The 20742-nt window shown below is 43.0% G+C and overlaps 1 protein-coding gene across 1 annotated transcript in view; it reads left to right on the top strand.

The window, feature by feature from the left end:
* The first annotated feature begins 1452 nt into the window (after positions 1-1452).
* arnt2 (aryl-hydrocarbon receptor nuclear translocator 2) overlaps positions 1453-20742 on the top strand; it is a 134265-nt gene continuing 114975 nt past the window's right edge. Inside the window, exons 1-2 of the mRNA XM_077564434.1 lie at positions 1453-1739; positions 20405-20516. Coding sequence (XP_077420560.1) covers positions 1709-1739; positions 20405-20516 — 143 coding nt within the window. The 5' untranslated portion in view covers positions 1453-1708. The remainder of the gene's footprint in view (positions 1740-20404; positions 20517-20742) is intronic.

The raw sequence follows: 20742 nt of genomic DNA, 5'->3' as shown, positions 1-20742 counted from the left end.
GTCATATTCAGCATGTTTTTGTTTGATATATGTTGGTCTCTGTTATTATTTTAAACAAACCATAACTTTAGGTTGTGTGTAAAATAATAACATTGAGGTCAATTCCGTGTACAAGTTGCATCACTCATCTGAGGATTACTTGTGAAATTACAAATTTATATGTTTTAATTTTTGCCTTCTGGTTAATTGGGCCGACATTACTTTTTTTTTCTTTCTTTTACTTTACAAGATCATCTCATGGGGCAGATTGAACTCCTTTGCAGGTCTAATCCGGCCCATGGGCCATAAATTTGACACCCCTGATTTAGGAAATTAATTGTAATTACTTAAAAAAAAACAAAAAAAAAAACAGTCAATTAACAAAGAATTTATCTTTATTTTTTTACTATTAATTTCTCAGTAATTTTACATATTTTTCTCTTTTTTGTTTTATTTTTTAGTTTGAAACTTGCATTTTTACTGTACATTCCCTTAAATAACAGACATATTTGTGAAATTAAAATTCATTTGTGAACATATTTTAACAATAAATATGTGTATTTCTAATGCGTTTCTCTGTAAAACAACAGAAATATTGTGAGTTTTTACAGTCACTGTGATTTAATGTCATTTTACATTCAGCATATAAGAGCACAGTCTATTTTTGAAAATTAAATGATAGTTTAAAAAAAAATCTGTAAAATCAAATAAAATAAACATTGAAATTCAGTTTTTTTAAAAAAAGGAAAATTGTAGAAATGGCTGAACAGACGCAGAATGAATCTCCTCCCATGGCCAAACTGAGTCCTCAGAAGTCAGACCTGAACTCCATTGAAAACCTGTGGAGTGAGTAAAGAGGAGAGTGCAGATGAGACAGAGGTTGCTGGCTGATTTGGAGAGATTGTGCATAGATGAAAATGAATGGTTGAAGTTGCCTCTTCCTGTATTATTCCATCTTGTGTTTTGCTAGCAAAAGTGGGTTGTACAAAGTATTATCATCACAGATGCTAATAATTATGGCACACCACACATGATTTGATGTAAAATAATTATTTCTTAATGTGCCCCCCATCCCCTCCCCCCCACACACACACTGAATTTGATCTCTCCCCCATTTTTGTTTTTTTGAATTTTGGTCCTATAAAAAAATGCTGAATTTATTAGACACAAATAATTATGGTTGTTAAATGAAACATGATTGAAAATGTATGCTGTTTCAACTGCATTTACCTTTAGCACACATAGTGCATACATATACACATAATATTAAGTAGGCTATTTACGAATGATAATGTAGTGTTAGAACAGCAGCGCAGATATCAACAAAGTATCACACATTTGGAAGAGCAAGTGATCAGAACAAATTCAAACTTTTTTCTCAAACGTTTTGTATCCCATTCTCATTCGTCATTGCACCTTTTGCCTCATATAACAAGATTTTTTTTTATTCACGGGCCTTGAAAGTCTCGCGGTATTACCATCCAGACATTTTGCATTCTATTTAGTCTGGTTTCACAGAATATCCTCTGTCTGTAGACAAAATCGATGCATTCAAGTGCCTCTGCTCATCCAGTGTAGATTGTCGAGGAGAGGCGAGGCGGCTCCACCAGGGATCCTCGCGTGCAAAGCCTGCGGTGTGTCTACTCTCTCTCCCTGCCCTGGGCTCTCTTGACGTATTGTGCGTCATCTCCACCGCTGCAGTTTTGTTATTTTTCTCCGCTGAGGAATCATGGCAACTCCCGCCGCGGTCAATCCGTCCGGTAAGTCAACACCTTGTTTCTTCTCTCAGGCAAATCTAACGTTTCAAGTCTTATTTTCAGACTAGAGTTCAACGCTATGTGTTTTATTGTGAGTATGAAAGAAGAGGGCTAAAACCGCCACCAGGCCGCCACAGCCTAGCTCCAGCATCCATCCCCTTCCCCCATATTGTGCGGTCGTTGGCAGTAGTGCTATTCTGAAAATGTTTGCTAACTTCTATGTCTTTGTCAGAATGACACAATTGACCGAGGTGCAAATAATGCTTTTTAATATTATTGTTATATATCCTTCTGCTTATATCTCATGTTATTTTCGCTGGCGCTTGCTTTCCTCAGTCTCAGTGACACAAAGATTATTTTGCATATTGCCCTGCTGCACTGCACTTGTTATCGTTCGTTGGATTCTTTGTATCATCTGTGATTTACAGAAATGTAAATAGTAGCCTGGTGCAGCCGTATTTATACCTCCTACCTTCTTGCCTGTCGATATATTGAGTGTTGAATGGTTCAACTACTCTTGGAGAAAATAAATAATGTAATGGCTTTGTTTAAACTAAAGACGCGCGATAGCACTATTACACTACAGCATATTCATTTTTCAAGTCGGCTACTAGTAACCGTGTCACCAAATTAATTGTCATTTGAATAATCAGTATACCCCATAGTACTATCTATCTGTTCGTCCTGGGACTTCTGGTTAAAGCAAAGGAGATGTTAAGGACAAAGGTGTTGTAACAGCTATTCACACTGCAGCGACACTTTCCATTTACCGGTATTTAGTAACGAAACAAATATTAAATTGTCATTATTGATTTTTTGTTAATCTCACATTTATATTCCCTTATTCAAATTGTCCTGTGTAGTAGTCTTAATTTTATCAGCCATTTACAAATTTAGTCTCAGTTTTAGTCAGGTTTCAATCATGATTGTTAGATTTTTATCATAGTTAGTCAACCTCATTCCGTTTTTATTTAGTTCATATATAGTCGACTATAAATCTAGCTTTTAGTCTTTATTTTAGTCCAAGAAAACATCATTTTATTCATCTAATTTTAGTCAACAAAAACTGTCAACATTTTATTCAGGACAGTCATTTAACCCTTGTATTTTTTTTGTCAGCAGATTATGTTTAACATTTTGGATCTAAAACTATTTTGCATCAAATTTTCTCTCATCTTTTTGATTAAAAAAACAACTTTGCACACAATTACAGTATGGCTCCATGCTTTGAGCTAGTAAATTAGCCAGTATTAGTTAGCGGTCAGATTAACATTATTGTTGAAACGTTATGGCTGTTGGATTAATGTTATTTCATAACTATAATTTACTCTTTTTTTTTTTACCTTTCATCGTGAATCCACCTCCTGTCTGTCCCATGTGTTTACTGCAGTTTTGAAAGGGGTGTGTCACCGTGTCTCATTTTTGTTCATGAACTAAAATGTCCATAGATTTCAGACCAGTTTTTTTCATCTTGTCTTCATTAGTCGACGAAAATGCACACTGATTTAGTCCCAGTTATTGTTTATTAATGAGGCTAGTCTTGTCTAATTTTAGGCCGGTGAAAAATGTGTGCTGCCGAAATTCTTTTTTTTTAGTTTTCGTTGATGAAATTAACACTACTGTGTAGTTGATTCCTTAATGTACTAAAGCCAACAAACAACTCAAAATGAACATTATTAGGGCTGCAGCTATCAAATATTTTGGTATTCAGATATTTTACTGAAAATTCTAGCAAAAATCAGGTATTTGGTTTTATATATATATATATATATATATATATATATATATATATATATATACATACACACACACACACACACACTTGCTTGGTTAAAGAACAATTATAAATACAGAAGAGAGAAAAAAACACATTTTGCATGTAATAATGCAACCAGTTTGGGGGAGATACAGCATCAGTGGCGTGCACAGACATTTTGGGGGGCAAGTGCTCCGGGGGGAAAAAACGGCACTTTTGCACATATGGAATAACTTATTGACAATTCCAAGATGACGTCACAGGTCAAGATGGTGGTCAATTTGCTGAACGAAATCTATCCACTCATTGAAAAACATTGGACTTTGGATCATTGTAATTTGACTTGAGAATTATTTTGATTTCAAAATGTGATGAGATGTCATTTAGCTACTATAACAATCGGTGTATGATATTCACAGGCAAAAGCATTACGTTTACGCCATTTGCTTTCACTGTATAAAGGAAACATTTGCATTACATTGGGAAAGTGTCAGAAATGCCCAGATGCACACATATATAGTATTATTAACTCTTTGACTGCCAGACGTTTTCAGAAATGGGATGTCGCCAGTGCCAGCCGATTTAAGCATTTTGACTGATCTTTCAAGGTCCACAGAAAATGTGTTTGGACTATGGAAACACACATACTACCAAATGAAAGATTGAACTCTCATCTTTCATCAGAAAAAAAATTTGTTTCTACCTTATTCCGTTCTTCAGTAATCAACAATAGAAAATGGTTAGTTTCACCGAAATGCTCTGTTTTGAAACAAAAAGCGGAGAAAAAGAGCTTTTTGTGAAACGATGTTATTTCATGCACTCTAGTGAATTCTACACTTCTTTTTGTACATGAATGATGCCACAAACACCTAAATAGTGCTTTACTTCTGTAATACACCACCACCACCGGGCCACCAACCTCAGAAACATCTAAATTACAACAAATCACGGAGACCTCAAGAGACCAAAAGAGAGACTGAGGAAAGGAAGCAAGGACAGACGAAGCAGAGTGAGATCCACAGACACCAGCCTCCACCGATTCAACAACCTGAGGAAGAAGCAGATAGTGTCTGAGTTTCGATAGATGCTGGTGTGGTGGATCTGGCATGCATGAAAATCTCCACCAAAGAGGGGAGCCGTTGACCCCTGCCAGGACAGAGCAAGCGCAACACCTCAGGGGCCCCCAGGCCACGGCAGCGCCAAGGGACAACCCCCGGCCCCCGCACGCGCCACCGGCCGGAGAGCAAACCCAGGAGCAGGAGCACCCCCCACCCCAACATGGCCCGCGTTCCCAACCCAACGCAGCAGGACGGGACACTGCAGGCCCGCCAGGCACCCCACCGGTCCACAGCCCTCGCTCCCCCCACGATCACCTTGGCGGGCATATGGGACCAGCCCGGCGGGGCAATAGGGCTCTAGGGCCCGCCCGAGGTGCCAGGAGGTCCACCGGAGCGAGGCGGGCACAACACCAAAACAACCACCCGCCTGGAGCCCCGAGACCCGGGCCAAGGATGGAGCCCCCGGCCCAGGGGAGGGGGAGGAAGGCGGACAGGGGAGGGGGAAGGGACGGGGAAGGACACGACAAGAAGGGCAAGGTGCAGCGGCAGGGCCGCAGAGAGAGGGGGAGAGGAGGAGGAAGGGTGACGAGGGAGAAGGGACAGGGAGGCGGAGGACGGGCGGGGAGAGGCGAGGAGGGAGAGGCAGCAAGGGGGAGGAAGGGGGAGGGGAGAGGGAACCACGGGGCACCCCGGCGGCCCACAGGCCCCGAACCGCGTCGCCGCCCAGGACACCAGGGAGAGCCCCGCAACGCAGCACCCCCCAAGAGGCCCAGGGAACGGCCAAGACGCAGCCGCCACCCAGCAGCCAACAGAGGGGCAGAGCCGTCCACGCCCAGCCAGGGAGGGGACAGCACCTATAGAATTAACCCACTGGCATGCAGTGAATACGAATATTAACCCTTAGTGCCCATTGGAGGTGAATCTTGAGGAGTTGGTGATTAAGGTGTCGTTTGATGTAGTCTGCTCGATCCTGTTGGCAGCAACTGGGTTCCTGATTATAAAAACACAAGAGTTATCCAGAGTTAGTTTTAATAACAGGCATATCAAGGCAACATGACTACAAGGCTTGTAGCATAGAAGAAATAACTTACAGTTATGGTTTGTACCAGAGGTGGGCGTTCCGTCAACTAGGGCTGTGCAGATCGATCGAAGTATTGATAGAATCGATACTAACGTGAGTATGAGTATCAGATCAAAACCAAAACGCTAGTATAGATATTTTAGATTTATTCATTTATTTTGGTTTTTCATGGGTCCCTCGTGCAATTTCTTTGTAATGTAATCGTCAATGAGGGACACTCAGTTGTATCTGCAATGTCTTCCAAGCAGAGTTGGGAATAAACACTACACAGTCAATAAGCTCATGCAACACACATGAAGCAATAAACCCATCAGCATTGTGTCACATAGCGTACCAGTCATTTCAACCAGAATTTCAAAATGATTGCTTTCACAACATGACAAGTAAGGTACATGGCTGGGATGTCATTGTTTGTAGTGCGGTCCACAGTCAGGGTTGTATGAAATGAAATGCATTAAATTGACACAATCTTGCTCAAAAGATGCAGGAACAAACTTAAAGTAATAAAAAGCAGTGATTTTGATTAAAATAGTTAAGCATTAAGAGATTTTTCTATCATTTTGCTTTTTATGCAAATTGATGATGGTGACAATCGCTGTGATTGGCTGTGTTAGACATCTAATCCAAATCAGTTGTTACGTTTTGTTTCCCTTCCAGTAACCTGCCTGAGTTCCCTATTTTATTAAAACATTATACCAAAATTTCAGTAAAGTTAATTGTCATGATCTTATTCTTTACTATGTGGAGGCAAAGGTTCCACTTCAACATTAACGGTGGCCCATGATGGCCTGTCGCCACCATGTGACGTGACTGTGTCAAGCCAAGCCAATTTAATATTTTTATTTTTACACTCCAATTAATTACGCTTTCTATTAACAGCAGCTGCAGTCTAGATTAAGATTTTTGAGCAAGCATTGCGCTATTTAATTAATTATTTTTTTTATGGATACGGTAACCAGCAAGAGAGATAGAAGTTTGTCACCTACTGATGAAAGTGCTGACTCCCTGCGTAGCATCGCTGGGAGCTTAGAGGCGCTCCCAGCTATGCTTTGCGGCACTGGGGATTGAATATATATATATATATATTCCAATTGACTTCAATCTTGGCCTAAGTTGAAGAATTAAAAATATATAAATAAATTGCCAGTAGGTGGCGCTATCAGTACGAATAAATAATAAGTTCGTGTATGTATTCAGACCTGGACTCTCATCAAATGTGTGAAATTTTGAGAAGATAGGATCATCTGGGTCAAGTTAATGCAGCTTTTATTGTCAAAAGTTACAATATCCAGTGTGGGGCATGATCAACATTTTAAGGCTTTTCTGACCAATTCTCAATTGGATCCTTTCAACGAGCTGGGCTCAGTAGATGAAAACGTAAAGTATGACATTTCTTGTCACCACTAAGTGGCGCTACATGTATAACCGAATATTATCCTATAGATGTTTTCAGGCCGTGGCTATTAAGATGCATGAGAAGTTTTTGATTTTTTTGAGTTTTTACAGCAGAGTTATTAGGCATTTCCTCTTTAGTAGTACGTATATAGTATTAAGTATAAACATTTTTTCCTTTGTGGCGAAACACAAAATTTGAGGCCCCTCCCCCGTCATATAGTATTTCAAAAAGTCAAGATTTTTTCCCCAGTTGTTGTCCCAGGTCTTGACATGATGCATGCAGAGTTAGAAGGAAATCGGATGAAAACTGTTGGCAAATGGGCAAAAAGAATGACCACAGTGAATGTGCAAAATTGGGCCAAAATTGGACATTCAAAAATTCATAGCTCACTTCCTCTACATTTTAGGATATGGCTTTCACTGATTTTTTTGTGTGTCTCGGGGCCCTTCATGTGCCTGCCAATTTTTGTAGCCCTCGGTCAAACGTGCCGGGATTGGTGCATATTTTTCCATGCTAGGGGGCGCTATATGTTGTTATGGCAACTTCATAATATTAAATTTTTCGCCCAGCCCGAGGAGTGTGCAAAGTTTGGCGAGTTTTCGTAAATCGTTTACCAAGAAGAAGAAGAAGAATACTTACAAAAAACAAGGGGGACCTCGCAGCGGTAGCTGTTCGGGCCCTAATAATTCTTACAAACACAAGAGGGACCTCACAGCGGTAGCTGCTCGGGCCCTAATAATAATTCTTACAAAAACAAGAGGTACCTCGCAGCGGTAGCTGCTCGGGCCCTAGCTAGAGCTGAGAGCAGCTATGAAGGGCCCTTGCATCCCGGGCCACTTTGGGGTACTTGCATGTTGGGATACTGGCACTTTGGGGTACTGGCAAATTCGAAGCCAAATTTCTTTGAAAATAGTATAATAAACCTTTACATATGGATCGTTTGGTCAATGTTAAGACCCCCAGAAATCAGCGTCTGTTTTTATTTTTTGGCAATGAGTTGCCCTGATTGGCATTTTTTAAAGTACATATATATATATATATATATATATATATATATATATATATATATATATATATATATATATATATATATATATATACACACACATCATTGTTTGTTTTACTCATAGCACAATATTATTTGTATTGTCCATAGAGGGCATAAAAAATAAATAAATAAAAAGTACATATGTGTTGATAGGTCTGATGCCACTGAACATTTTGAGTGGTGGAAAGTTAAAAAAATATTCATAAATGACTAGTCTACTTATCACTAGTGTTGTTCCGATACCGATACCGATACTGGTATTGGTAGAGGCCCTGATAATGCATTAAAACAGTGGTATCGGTGAGTACTAACCAGTAACATGCCGATACCATTAATTCTGACGCTAATTAGGACTTTGGATGCAGCATCATGTGTCTTGCTCATGCACGACATTCACTGATGTGTGACATGTCCACTGCATGCCGAGCTAAGATATCCTATTGTCCCTTAAATGCTCTGAACCAATGGCAGGACAGCTTTTTCATGTTGAGAAAAAAAACTTAGGTATGGTATCAGCATCGGCCGATACTGCAAAGCTGGATATTGAAATCGGTATTGTGGGCCAAAAAACGGTATTGGAACACAACTTGTTATCACACTTACAAAGAATATCCAAATTTTGTACAAAATACCTTATGTGTCGTAATTTTTTTTGTCGACCCAAGGGCGAGGTGATGCTATATTTATAACTGAATATTGTCATAGAGATACCTTCAGGTCATGACTATAAACATGTAAAGTTTTGGAGCATGCACCAAGGAGTTACTACGCATTTCGTCTTTCATGGCGAAGGAAATATGAAACATAAAAAATTATGCCCCGTCCCCGTCATATAGTATTTTTGAGTGTCAAGATTTTTTTTCCCCTGTTGATGGGCAAGGTTTTGACATGGTCCAGGCCAAGTTTGAAGTAAATCGGCTGAAACGTGTAGGAGAAATGGGCAAAAGAATGCCCCCTGTAAATGTGCAAAAATCGGCAAAAAATGCGACATTTAAAAATTCATAGCTCACTTCCTGTTTATTTTAGCATATCACCCAAGATACTTTTTTTTTATAGGTCTCGAGTTCCCTGATATACAATTTCGTAGATTTTGCGTAAACTTACAACCCGGGCTGCTTTGTTAAAGATTTGTATGGGGCGCTAGTGAGACATATTTTGTATAAATCGTACAATACATGATAAAATATTGTTCATTTTGCCAGGCCAGATGTGTGTACCAAGTTTTATGAGTTTCTCTGCGTGTTTAGGCCCACAAAATCTGCGTTGTATTCTTGGCGAACAGTGCCTTGCCACACCCAGAGCAATCCAGTTACGTCATGTACGTCTTGGGGTGCTACACGTGCCTGTCAATTTTCGTAGCTGCAGGTCAAACATGCCGGGATTGGTTTTTATTTTTGTCTTGTAGGGGGCGCTATGGAGCCATGTCATTATGACAACTTCATGATATCAAATTTTTCGCCGTGCCCGAAGAGTGTGCAAAGTTTGATGAGTTTTCGTTCATTTCTAGGGAGTCAAAAATTTTATAGTTTGCAGAGAAGAAGAAGAATATGAACGAAAAACCTCAGGGACCTCGCAGTGGTAGCTGCTCGGGCCCTAATAATAATAATTCTTACAAAAACAAGAGGGACGTTGCAGCGGTAGCTACTCGGGCCCTAATAATAATTCTTACAAAAACAAGGGGGACCTCGCAGTGGTCGCTGCTCGGGCCCTAAAAATATATCAAAACACAAATCAAAGTTCAGTTAATAAGGGCTCGAGCAGTGACCGCTGCGAGGTCCCTATTGTTTTTCAGTCGCATTCTTCTTCTTCTTCTTCTCCGCAAACGATCACATTTTGTACTCCTAGACATTAACGAAAACTCACCAAACATTTCACACTCTTCGGGCATGACGAAGAATTTGATATGTCATAATGACATGGCTCCATAGCGCCCCGTACAGGACAAAAATAAAAAACAATCCCGGCACGTTTTGACCTACAGCTACATTTTGAGGGCCTAAACATGCACAGAACCTCGTGAAACTTGGTGCACACATCTGCCTTGGCAAAATGAGCAATATTTTATCATGTATTGTACGATTTTTACAAAAATTACTCACTAGCGCCCCCTACTAATATTTGACAAAGCAGGTTGTACGTTTAAGCCAAATCTACGACAATTTTTAGGTATATGAGAGAGCCCAACACCTACAAAAAAGTCTCTTAGATCCATATGCTAAAATGAGAAGGAAGTGAGCTATGAATTTTTGAATGATCCATTTTTTTACTTTTACAGAGTGCATATAGTTCGTAAAAAATATAGCACCACCTAGACCTTGGGTTGCCAAAAAAAATACAGCACATAAGGTATTTTGTCCAAAATTTGAATACTCTTTGTAAGTGTGATAACTAAGTCATTTATGAATAACTGTCAACTGTCACGGGACATCCTGATTCTGAGACAGATTTAGGAACGCGATTCGAATCATAAGTACCGCCTGGGTTCCGAAACGTACCAAAACACAGTTTCAATTTTGCCATCACTAAAAAATGGGCATACCCAGAGGAAAATTTAATTGAAACACATTTTAGAATCTCACCACAGTCTCATTTTACTCTCTCTTTTGTCTCAAACGTTTCTAATTTGTTTCTCCTAAAATTCACTAGGAGAAATAAGAGATACATAGAAATTATAGAGGAGAGTCAAACGTGAGACTTACTAGAGATACCTTGGGAGAGAAAATGAGCAAGACGTTTTGTTGAATATTCCCATAAAAAATTGATGTTTAAAAATCGATTCGAGAATTGCGTGCTGTAATATCGCGATATATTGCCGAATCAATTTTTTTAACACCCCTAATACATATATATATATATATATATATATATATATATATATATATATATATATATATATATATATATATATATATACACACACTATATATATATATATATATATATATATATATATATATTAGGGGTGTAGTAGGACACTAATTAGCATTAGCGAGTCAGACTGGAGTAGATCATTACGATTCCTCAAACATTTTTAAATTGAAGAAAAAATCATTGCCAGTCAAATCATTTTTAAATAAAAAATCGTCGATTCTGAATCTAATTGCGCACCCAAAAATCGGAATTTAATCGAATCGTGAGATATTCAAAGATTCCCACCCCTAATATATATATATATATATATATATACCTGTATGTATGGATGTGTATATATATATATATATATATATATATATATATATATATATATATATATATATATATATATATATATATATATATATATATATATATATATAATGTGAGCGATTAATAATTTGTATGGCTCTTTTTTTGTGGCTTACAAACAGATTGCGTATTAGTTTTGTTATTATTCCCCATATTTCGACACAATAAATCAGGTATGGCAGTAATAATGTACAATATTTTGTATATAATGACTTCTTATTCAGAAGATCTTTGGTTTTATATAGGATACCTAGTGTTTTGTTATTTTTCTTTTAACATTTTCTATAGGAGAGTTCCAGCATACAACGGCAAGAAATTTAATTTTATATATTTCAATTGTTTCAACAATGATTTTGACTTAATGTTTGATTAGCCTAGTGCCAAAGATTCTGATCTTTGTTTTGTCGAGATTCAAAGATAATTTGTTTGTCAAACCAGTTTTTTTTAGTATATATAGCTCTTTTTCCACAGTACTCAGAAGTTGTTTGAGATTTTCTCCAGAGCAATATAAAGTTGTATCATCAGCAAATATATATATATATTTTTAAAGTTTAGCATACACATGACAAAACATTTCATTAACTCATTCACTCCCAGCCATTTTCACTGAAGCAACCCTCTTTGCTCCCGGCTGTTTTATTGAATTTTGACTGATTTTGCAAGGTCCACATAATATTTTGTTTTATTGCTATAAAATCATGGAACCTACCAAAAGAAAGATTATAGTCTCTTCTTGCTCTTGCTTTTTGCCGCGCTTCAGGTGTCACATGACTAGGGGTGGGAACCTCTGGGTACCTCATGATACGATACGATATGCGATACAAGGCTCACGATAACGATTATCTCACGATATGACGATACCGCGATTATCGATTCTATTGGTCAGGTAATAAATCCACGATAAAACTACTCAAGACATAAATTTTGTTTTTTTCAATGAGAAAATAGTTTCTTTTTGTACCATCACTGAAACAAAATATTACAAATTTACAGTGAGAACAAATACAAATGTCTTCTTAACAGAGACCACTTTCTGTGAACAAATTTGTGTCTTTCTTAAACATTATTTTAATGCAACATGTCAGTCAGTTACATAGTGAATTGTTTCATTTTATAAACTGTGACGATTTTTTTGTTTAACATTGCAGAAGTAAATAAATAAAATTACTTAAATATCAAATATATTTAAATATTAATATTCCTCAGAAATTGTGTGCTTCAAAAAGTCAAACCATAAAATAGGTTTTAAAATGTTACGTATGCAAAACTGAGTCAGTTGCTGGACAGATAATAAATATTTTACACAAGTAAAAGTAACCTCATGAGTCTTCTTCGCCTGAATACTTCCATACATTTCCACTCTTTTGAGGCGCTCCTCCTAGTCGTCTACCAAGTAATTGCTCAATAAGTAATGAACAATGGAGCCTTTATAGTGGCTGTATATTAACTACAAATATCGCGATACTTGCGTAGGCGTATCGATAATCTATCGGGAGACAAAGTATTACGATTTATCGTGATATCAATAATCGGCACACAAAAGTAGTTGGTTTATTATTTAATGAGTTCTGGTTGGAGAATGGAGGATTTTTGTTATGATTAATATATGTTGCCGATATTGTTTATTCACATGCTTTAGTTGCTTTTGGGTTTCTTTTTGTATTAAACCTGTTTAAGCGCTAAATGGTTTGACCAGAGGGAGGGGCTAAGGGGTATTTAAGGGAGCCTAAATTCATTAGTGGGGGGTGCTCAGCCAAGTGGGATGGTGAGTGACTGGTTACCACAGTAAGTTGCAGAAATGACAAACAGAACTTGTAAATACTGTTGGGATTGTTTTTGCACTGGACTTGCACTGTAAATATTTTTCACATTTTTAATGTGTGTTGGTGTAGATAAAAACTTCACTGAAGTTTTTCAACTGCGCCATCATTTTTCCCCCTTTTTTTAAATGAACCCGTGACAAACGTATAAATATGTTTTTTGGAGTGAAGGAGAAAGTATTAAAAAACTGATTAATATGTTTTTGGGAGTGAAGGACAAAATATTAAAGTTTTTTCCATAGGTTTGGCATATTTCTTGAAACTGAGACATTTTCAAAACTGCAAGCTCATTTGGACAAACAGACTTACATTTGTGCACAACCTATCAGTTCATTAGCAAAAGTACATATCTATCCCAAAACTGCTCACACATGCTTCACTCCAAGTTCCTTTCCCAAACAAAGACTCGGGACAGTCACAACTGCAAAGATCATTCTCAATTGCTTTGGCTCTGTCACGGCTTGAGAAGGGCGGACCCAGATGCAGTGAGGAAGGCGAGCCACGGCAGGGATGCGGATAACTTTGATTTAATGTGGCGATAAACGCAAACACAAAATCACGCACACAGGCGGACAAAAATAAACACAAACTCACGCACACAGGCGGATAGCAAACAAACTCAAAATCACGCACACAGGCGGACGAAAACAAACACAAACTCACGCGCACAGGCGGATAGCAAACAAACTCAAAATCACGCACAGTGGCGGCAAAAAAGTAAGTCATGGGCAGCAGGAGAAAACTTGTAAGACGAGTACAGTCGGGTCAAGAGAGCGGCGTCTCGGGGTAATCACCCGACACTCCTTGCTGTGTCCATCAGGCCTTTATTGAGGTCTGATTGCATGATGGGCAGCAGGTGTGTATGGTGGGCGGAGCCCACCAGCTGACCCAAATCATGACAGTACCCCCCCCTTAACGACGCCCCTAGGCGGACCACCCGGCGCCGATGGGTGTGCTAAATGGAAATCCCGAACGAGGGACTGGTCCAATATCCAGGAGCGGGGAACCCACTGGCGGTCCTCGGGTCCGTACCCCTCCCAATCGACCAGATACTGAAACCCTCTGCCCCGCTTTCGAGAGTCCAGAATGTCCCTTACTGTGTACACCGGCTGCCCCCCCACGACCCGGGGAGGCGGCGGGGGCGCGGTCGGCGGGCACAAGGGGCTGGCAGAGACAGGCTTAAGCAGGGACGTGTGGAACACTGGGTGTACCTTGAGAGTAGGGGGCAGGTTGAGCCGGACCGCTACCGGGTTGACCATAGCGTTGACCTCAAACGGGCCGATGAACCGCGGCCCCAGCTTCCTTGAACTCCCCGCCAACTGTAGGTCCCTAGTTGAGAGCCACACCTTCTGACCCGGTCGGTAGAGCGGTGCCGGAACCCGGTGCCTGTCCGCGAGCCGCTTGTTGCGGTCCGAGGTGCGGCACAGGGCCTTCCTAGTGTCTTGCCAAACCCTGCGAGCCCGGCGGAGGTGGGTCTGGACTGAGGGAATGGCAATACCGCCCTCCTGGGAAGGAAACAAGGGGGGTTGATAGCCACAGGCCGCGTTGAACGGGGACAGGCCTGTGGCCGAGCACTCGAGAGTGTTGTGGGCGTATTCGACCCAAGGGAGGTGGGACGCCCACGAGGAAGGGTGCTGATGGCACACACATCGAAGCGCTGCCTCCAAATCCTGGTTGGCACGCTCCGTCTGCCCATTGGATTGGGGGTGGTAGCCCGACGACAGGCTAGCCGTAGCCCCCAAGGACTTGCAAAAGGCCTTCCAAACCCGGGACACGAACTGGGGCCCCCTGTCGGAGACGAGGTCCACTGGAATCCCGTGGATCCTGAAAACGTCTTTTATCAGGATATCCGCCGTTTGTAGCGAGGTGGGCAATTTGGGCAGGGCGATAAAGTGGGCCATCTTTGAAAACCGGTCCACCACCGTCAGGATTACCGACCGCCCGTTGGAAGTAGGTAGTCCGGTAATGAAATCCAGGGCCACATGCGACCAGGGACGGTGGGGAATGGGCAGGGGTCGGAGCTGGCCGGATGGCTTCAGGCGGGAGGACTTATTACGGGCACACACCGTGCAGGACGTGACATAGTCCTGGACGTCCTTGCGCAGCCCAGGCCACCAAAATCTCTGTGCTACCAAGGACAGCGTGCGACCCACCCCAGGGTGACATGCTACCTTCGACGCATGCCCCCACTGCAGCACTTCCTGCCGAAGGTGTGTGGGCACGAACAACTTGTCTTCAGGGCACGCGACCGGGGTCTGCGTGTCGTCCGCTGCATCCGCCACCTTCCGCTCCACTTCCCACCGGAGGGCTCCCAATACTCTGTCCTCCGGGACAATGGTTTCGGGTGGAGACCCCTCGGCGGCTGGACTGTGTATTCGGGACAAGGCGTCCGGCTTGGTGTTCCGGGCTCCTGGTCGGTAGGTGATGGTGTAATTAAATCTGGTTAGGAACAGGGCCCAGCGTGCCTAGCGGGGATTCAGCCTTCGGGCGGACCGGAGGTACGCCAAGTTTTTGTGGTCAGAAAAGATCTGGAAAGGTTCCGCCGCGCCCTCCAGCCAGTGCCGCCACTCCTGCAACGCAAGGATAACGGCCAGCAGCTCCCGGTTGCCCACGTCGTAGTTGCGCTCAGCCTGGTTGAGCCGGCGCGAGAAGAAGGCGCATGGGTGTAGCCTCTGGTCCTCCGGTGACCGTTGGGATAACACTGCCCCCACTCCTGTCTCTGAAGCGTCGACCTCGACGATAAAGGGAAGAGTCTCATCGGGGTGTGTCAACACCGGGGAACGCGAAAATAATACTTTTAAATTGACGAATGCGGCCTCTGCCTGTTGGGTCCAAACAAACGGAATTTTGGTGGATGTCAGTCTTGTTAGTGGTTCCGCTTTTAAGCTGTAGTTGCGAATGAATCGACGGTAGAAGTTTGCGAATCCAAGGAACCTCTGTAGGTGTTTCCTGGATGTGGGAGTGGGCCACTCGACCACGGCCTGGATCTTCGCTGGGTCGGCTCTCAATCGACCCTTCTCCACAATGTAGCCGAGGAATTGGACTGAACTGGCGTGAAACTCACATTTTTCGGCTTTTACATACAGCCGCAGTCGTTCCAGGACCAGCCGAACATGTTGTCGATGTTCGGTTTGATTTCTTGAAAAAATCAAAATGTCGTCCAGGTAAACAAAACAAAAATGATTGAGCATGTCGCGCAGGACGTCATTAATGAATCCCTGGAACACGGCGGGAGCGTTTGAGAGGCCAAACGGCATCACCAAGTACTCAAAATGCCCAATAGGTGTTTTAAATGCTGTCTTCCACTCATCGCCCTCCCTTATCCTCACTAGATGGTAGGCACTGCGAAGGTCCAGTTTGGTGAATACCGTGGCTGAATGTAAGGGAGCAAACGCTGAGTCCATTAGCGGCAACGGATATTTGTTTTTGATAGTTATGTCGTTCAGACCACGGAAATCGATGCACGGGCGTAGGGTCTTGTCTTTCTTTTCCACGAAGAAGAACCCCGCCCCTAGCGGTGACTTTGAAGGCCGAATCAGTCCGGCCGCCAGGGACGTGGTGAGGTACTCCGTGAGGGCTTGACGTTCCGGCTTGGCGATCTGATATAGGCGTGTACCAGGCAGCGGTGCCCCAGGAACCAGTTCTATTGCGCAGTCGTAAGGTCGATGTGGAGGGAGAGACATGGCCCGGTCCTTGCTAAACAACTCCCGCAAGTCGTGGTATTCTGCCGGTACCTCATCCAGGTTAATCTCCTCTAACGTGGCTTTGGCTGGGCCACGGTGATCATCCACTGCTGACTGCAGGCAATGCGAGTGACAGAAAACACTCCATCTCTCCACCCTGGGAATGCCCCAGTTAATGTCCGGGTTATGCCTGGCCAGCCAAGTCAGGCCCAGGACCACTGGGGCCGACCGGGACGGCATAATGAGGAACTGAACTGTTTCCACGTGGTGCCCCGATAGACGCATCTGTAGGCTCTCCGTTCGGTGTGAAATCACACCCAGGGTGCGCCCGTCGAGGTCGCGCATCTCCTTGGCTCTCTTGAGTTCAACCACCGGGCATTTCAGGATGTCCACCATCCTCGGGTCAATAATGCATTCATCCGACCCTGAATCCACCAGAGCCGTCATCCTAGCGTTTACCCCCCCCCCATGTCATCTCTCCTGAGACTAGTAGTCTCCTTGGGTTACGTTGGAATGGGATGGTTGGGGCTGGAACAGGTGCGACGTGCCTGTGTCTCTCAGGCCGCCTCCCACACTTGGCCGCTAGGTGTCTCCACCGGTCCGTGTGCTCCGTTGCCGAGAGCCGCTCTCCTCCCAGCTGCAAAGGCTCCGCGCCATCTCTGGCAGGCGCGCATCGCCATGAAGCGTTGGGAGGCGGGGCGTCGACGAAGCGCCCCGCGGACGTGGCCGACACCGGCTGAGCAGACGTCTCCGCTGCCTCCGGTCGTCGCTCCTCCTCCTCCCGTTCCCGCCGTCGCTCCCGCAACCGGTTATCCAACCGGATGGCCAAGCCGATGAACTCCTCCAGCGTGGACGTCTCGTCCCGTGCCGCCAGCTCATCCTTAATCCGCGGGTTTAGTCCCTGCCGGAAAATTCCGCACAGCGCCGCGTCGCAGTAACCACTCTCGGCGGCCAAAACCCGGAAAGAGATGGAGAATTCCGCCACGGAGGAGCCGGCTTGCTGGAGGTCCAGTAAGCGGCTGCCTGCTTCTTTCCCTCTTACTGGGTGGTCGAAGACCTTACGGAATTCAGTCAGGAAGGCAGGAACTGAGGCTCGGAGCTCCGGGTTGGTTTTGCTGGCCGCCATCGCCCATAATGCTGCCTGGCCGGAAAGCAAGCTCATAATAAAAGCAACTCTGGAGCCGGCGTCCGGGAAGGTGTACGGCTGTTGGTCGAGGACCAGGCTACACTGATGAAGGAACTGGTCACACCCACCAATCTCGCCAGCGTAGCGGGGGGGATGCGGAATATTGGGTTCCCGGAAGACAAGATTGCCTGCTGATCGGGAAGTGGGGAAAACAGGAGACGCTCTGGCAGGTCGTGAGTCTTCCGCGGCCGTGGATTCCGGTCTCCGCTCCATATTTAAGGTGAGCGATCCAATCTGTGCAGTTAGTGCCGACATCACCTCCTTTAGATCCTGGAAGTATTGCTCGTGCCGGTCGAGCAAGTGTCCATGGCTGGCCAGGACCTGGCGCGGGCTGCTGGGATCTGCGGGGTCCATAGTTGGTCGGGTGATTCTGTCACGGCTTGAGAAGGGCGGACCCAGATGCAGTGAGGAAGGCGAGCCACGGCAGGGATGCGGATAACTTTGATTTAATGTGGCGATAAACGCAAACACAAAATCACGCACACAGGCGGACAAAAATAAACACAAACTCACGCACACAGGCGGATAGCAAACAAACTCAAAATCACGCACACAGGCGGACGAAAACAAACACAAACTCACGCGCACAGGCGGATAGCAAACAAACTCAAAATCACGCACAGTGGCGGCAAAAAAGTAAGTCATGGGCAGCAGGAGAAAACTTGTAAGACGAGTACAGTCGGGTCAAGAGAGCGGCGTCTCGGGGTAATCACCCGACACTCCTTGCTGTGTCCATCAGGCCTTTATTGAGGTCTGATTGCATGATGGGCAGCAGGTGTGTATGGTGGGCGGAGCCCACCAGCTGACCCAAATCATGACAGGCTCATCTGCATTCACTTAGTTCTTTTGCCAAAAATGTGATGATTTTGCACAACTCTTTGGATCATCTGCAAAAGCTCATATCTCTGTCAAAATCAAATTTCTATGTCATACAAGTAGTCAGTGCCCCCAAAATGCATCGTCCCTTTGGCATTCTATGAGCACCACAAGTCAAAATCATTAGATGTTTTCCCACAACAGCTAACAAAATACAATTATATATAAAACTGAGGGGGGAAAAAAGATTTTACAAGAGCAGTATTCAAAGTTTGCGGTTTGACATACTCACAGTCAACAGTTTTTATTCACACAAAGTTAATTACACATTAGAGTGCAACAAAAGAAAGTGTAAGCCAAATTCTGTATATTTATGAAAAACTAAAAACTAATAACTAAAATCATATTTCGCACACAGCGTAAATGAAGAACCAACTACTGTAACACTTACACTAGCCTCTCCCCTCTTGGCCATCATCCTCAATCCATACACTGCTCTCTGTTTGGCCAAAGGTTTTTATTTACATCGCAGCGGATATTTTTCCTTGCAATGCAGCGAGGAAAAAAATGGCGTGAATGTCTCAACCATCCTCTACACTGATCCCCTGTGATATGCTGGACTAATTTTGACAATTGAACAGATGATTTTGCATATTATGACTTACACACGGAAATCCTGCTGACATGTTTTGGAGAGGACAGACATTAGACTGAAAAACAACTAATCCTGCTCGATCAGCAAGATCTATTCATTTGAAAAATGTGCTAAATGTGGGCAAATTGTGCTAACTGTGGGCTAAATGTACACAACTATTAGCACAGATCCACTGAGGCAATTGAGACATGTTCTAAGACAATGGCAATTTGATGAAAGCAATGACAAATGCTATTCAGTTGAGACCAATTGTAAGGTAGTTTAGGGATTTGTCCATGGTATTTTGAAAATCTGTTTCAAGAAATGTGCCAAACATATGGAGAAAAACAAAAAAACAACAAAAAAAACAGATTTATATATTTTTGGGAGTGAAGGACAAAGCCTTAAAAACATATTTATATGTTTTTGAGTTTGAATGAGTCAATATATAATATAAATAATTTAGGACCAAGCACAGCCAATAATCATGAAACCTACCAAAATAGAGATTAGAGTCTCTTCTTTCATCAGGGAAAAATATATATTTGTATCTGAGTAATCTTGAGTAATCTTCAACTGATTTGATTTGAAATTGATAAAATGCACATACTGATTTCTATCATCTACTGTAGGTAACTCTTAATCCATTTAGATCAGTGGTCCTCAACCCTGGTCCTCGGGGACCGGTATCCAGCCTGTTTTCCATGTCTCCCGCAGCCAACACAGGTGATTCATATCATCAGCTAATTAGCAAGCTCTGGAGAAGCCTGATAACGATTCCCACCTGTGTTGGCTGCAGGAGACATGGAAAACAGGCTGGATACCGGTCCCAGAGGACCAGGGTTGAGGACCACTGATTTAGATGACAGACCTAAAGAGGTCTATGTAACTAGGCTTGATAATGAAAGGAGATTATTGCATTTTTGTGTAATAAATTGTATGGTGTCTGGTGTTCTGTCCTCCAGAGATGGGCAGTGAGTTGCCGGGTACAGTTGTGATGCCGGGGGCAGTTGGCTCTGGCCCGGTAAGGATGGGAGGATCTGTGCCAGGTCGTGGTGGCAAGAGAAGATCAGGCGGGTGAGTATGTCTTATTATCCTCCGACCAATGTTGAAACATCTTGACCCCAGATTAGCATGCAGGAAAATAATGAAAAAAATGGGGATACAAATTGGTATCAAACATCCCTAATCCTGACCATGCGCCATGACATGCATATATGGTTTCATAACAAATAGAAGTACTTCAATGGCAATAATTGAGGCAACTGAAGAAATTACCAATGCACTAGATAAAGGATAGGCA

This window comes from Vanacampus margaritifer, chromosome 4 (assembly GCF_051991255.1).
Source record: "Vanacampus margaritifer isolate UIUO_Vmar chromosome 4, RoL_Vmar_1.0, whole genome shotgun sequence".
In the NCBI taxonomy this organism is placed as follows: domain Eukaryota; kingdom Metazoa; phylum Chordata; class Actinopteri; order Syngnathiformes; family Syngnathidae; genus Vanacampus; species Vanacampus margaritifer.
The sequence above is the reverse complement of the archived record's forward strand: the minus strand, read 5'-3'. Positions and strand labels throughout refer to the sequence as shown.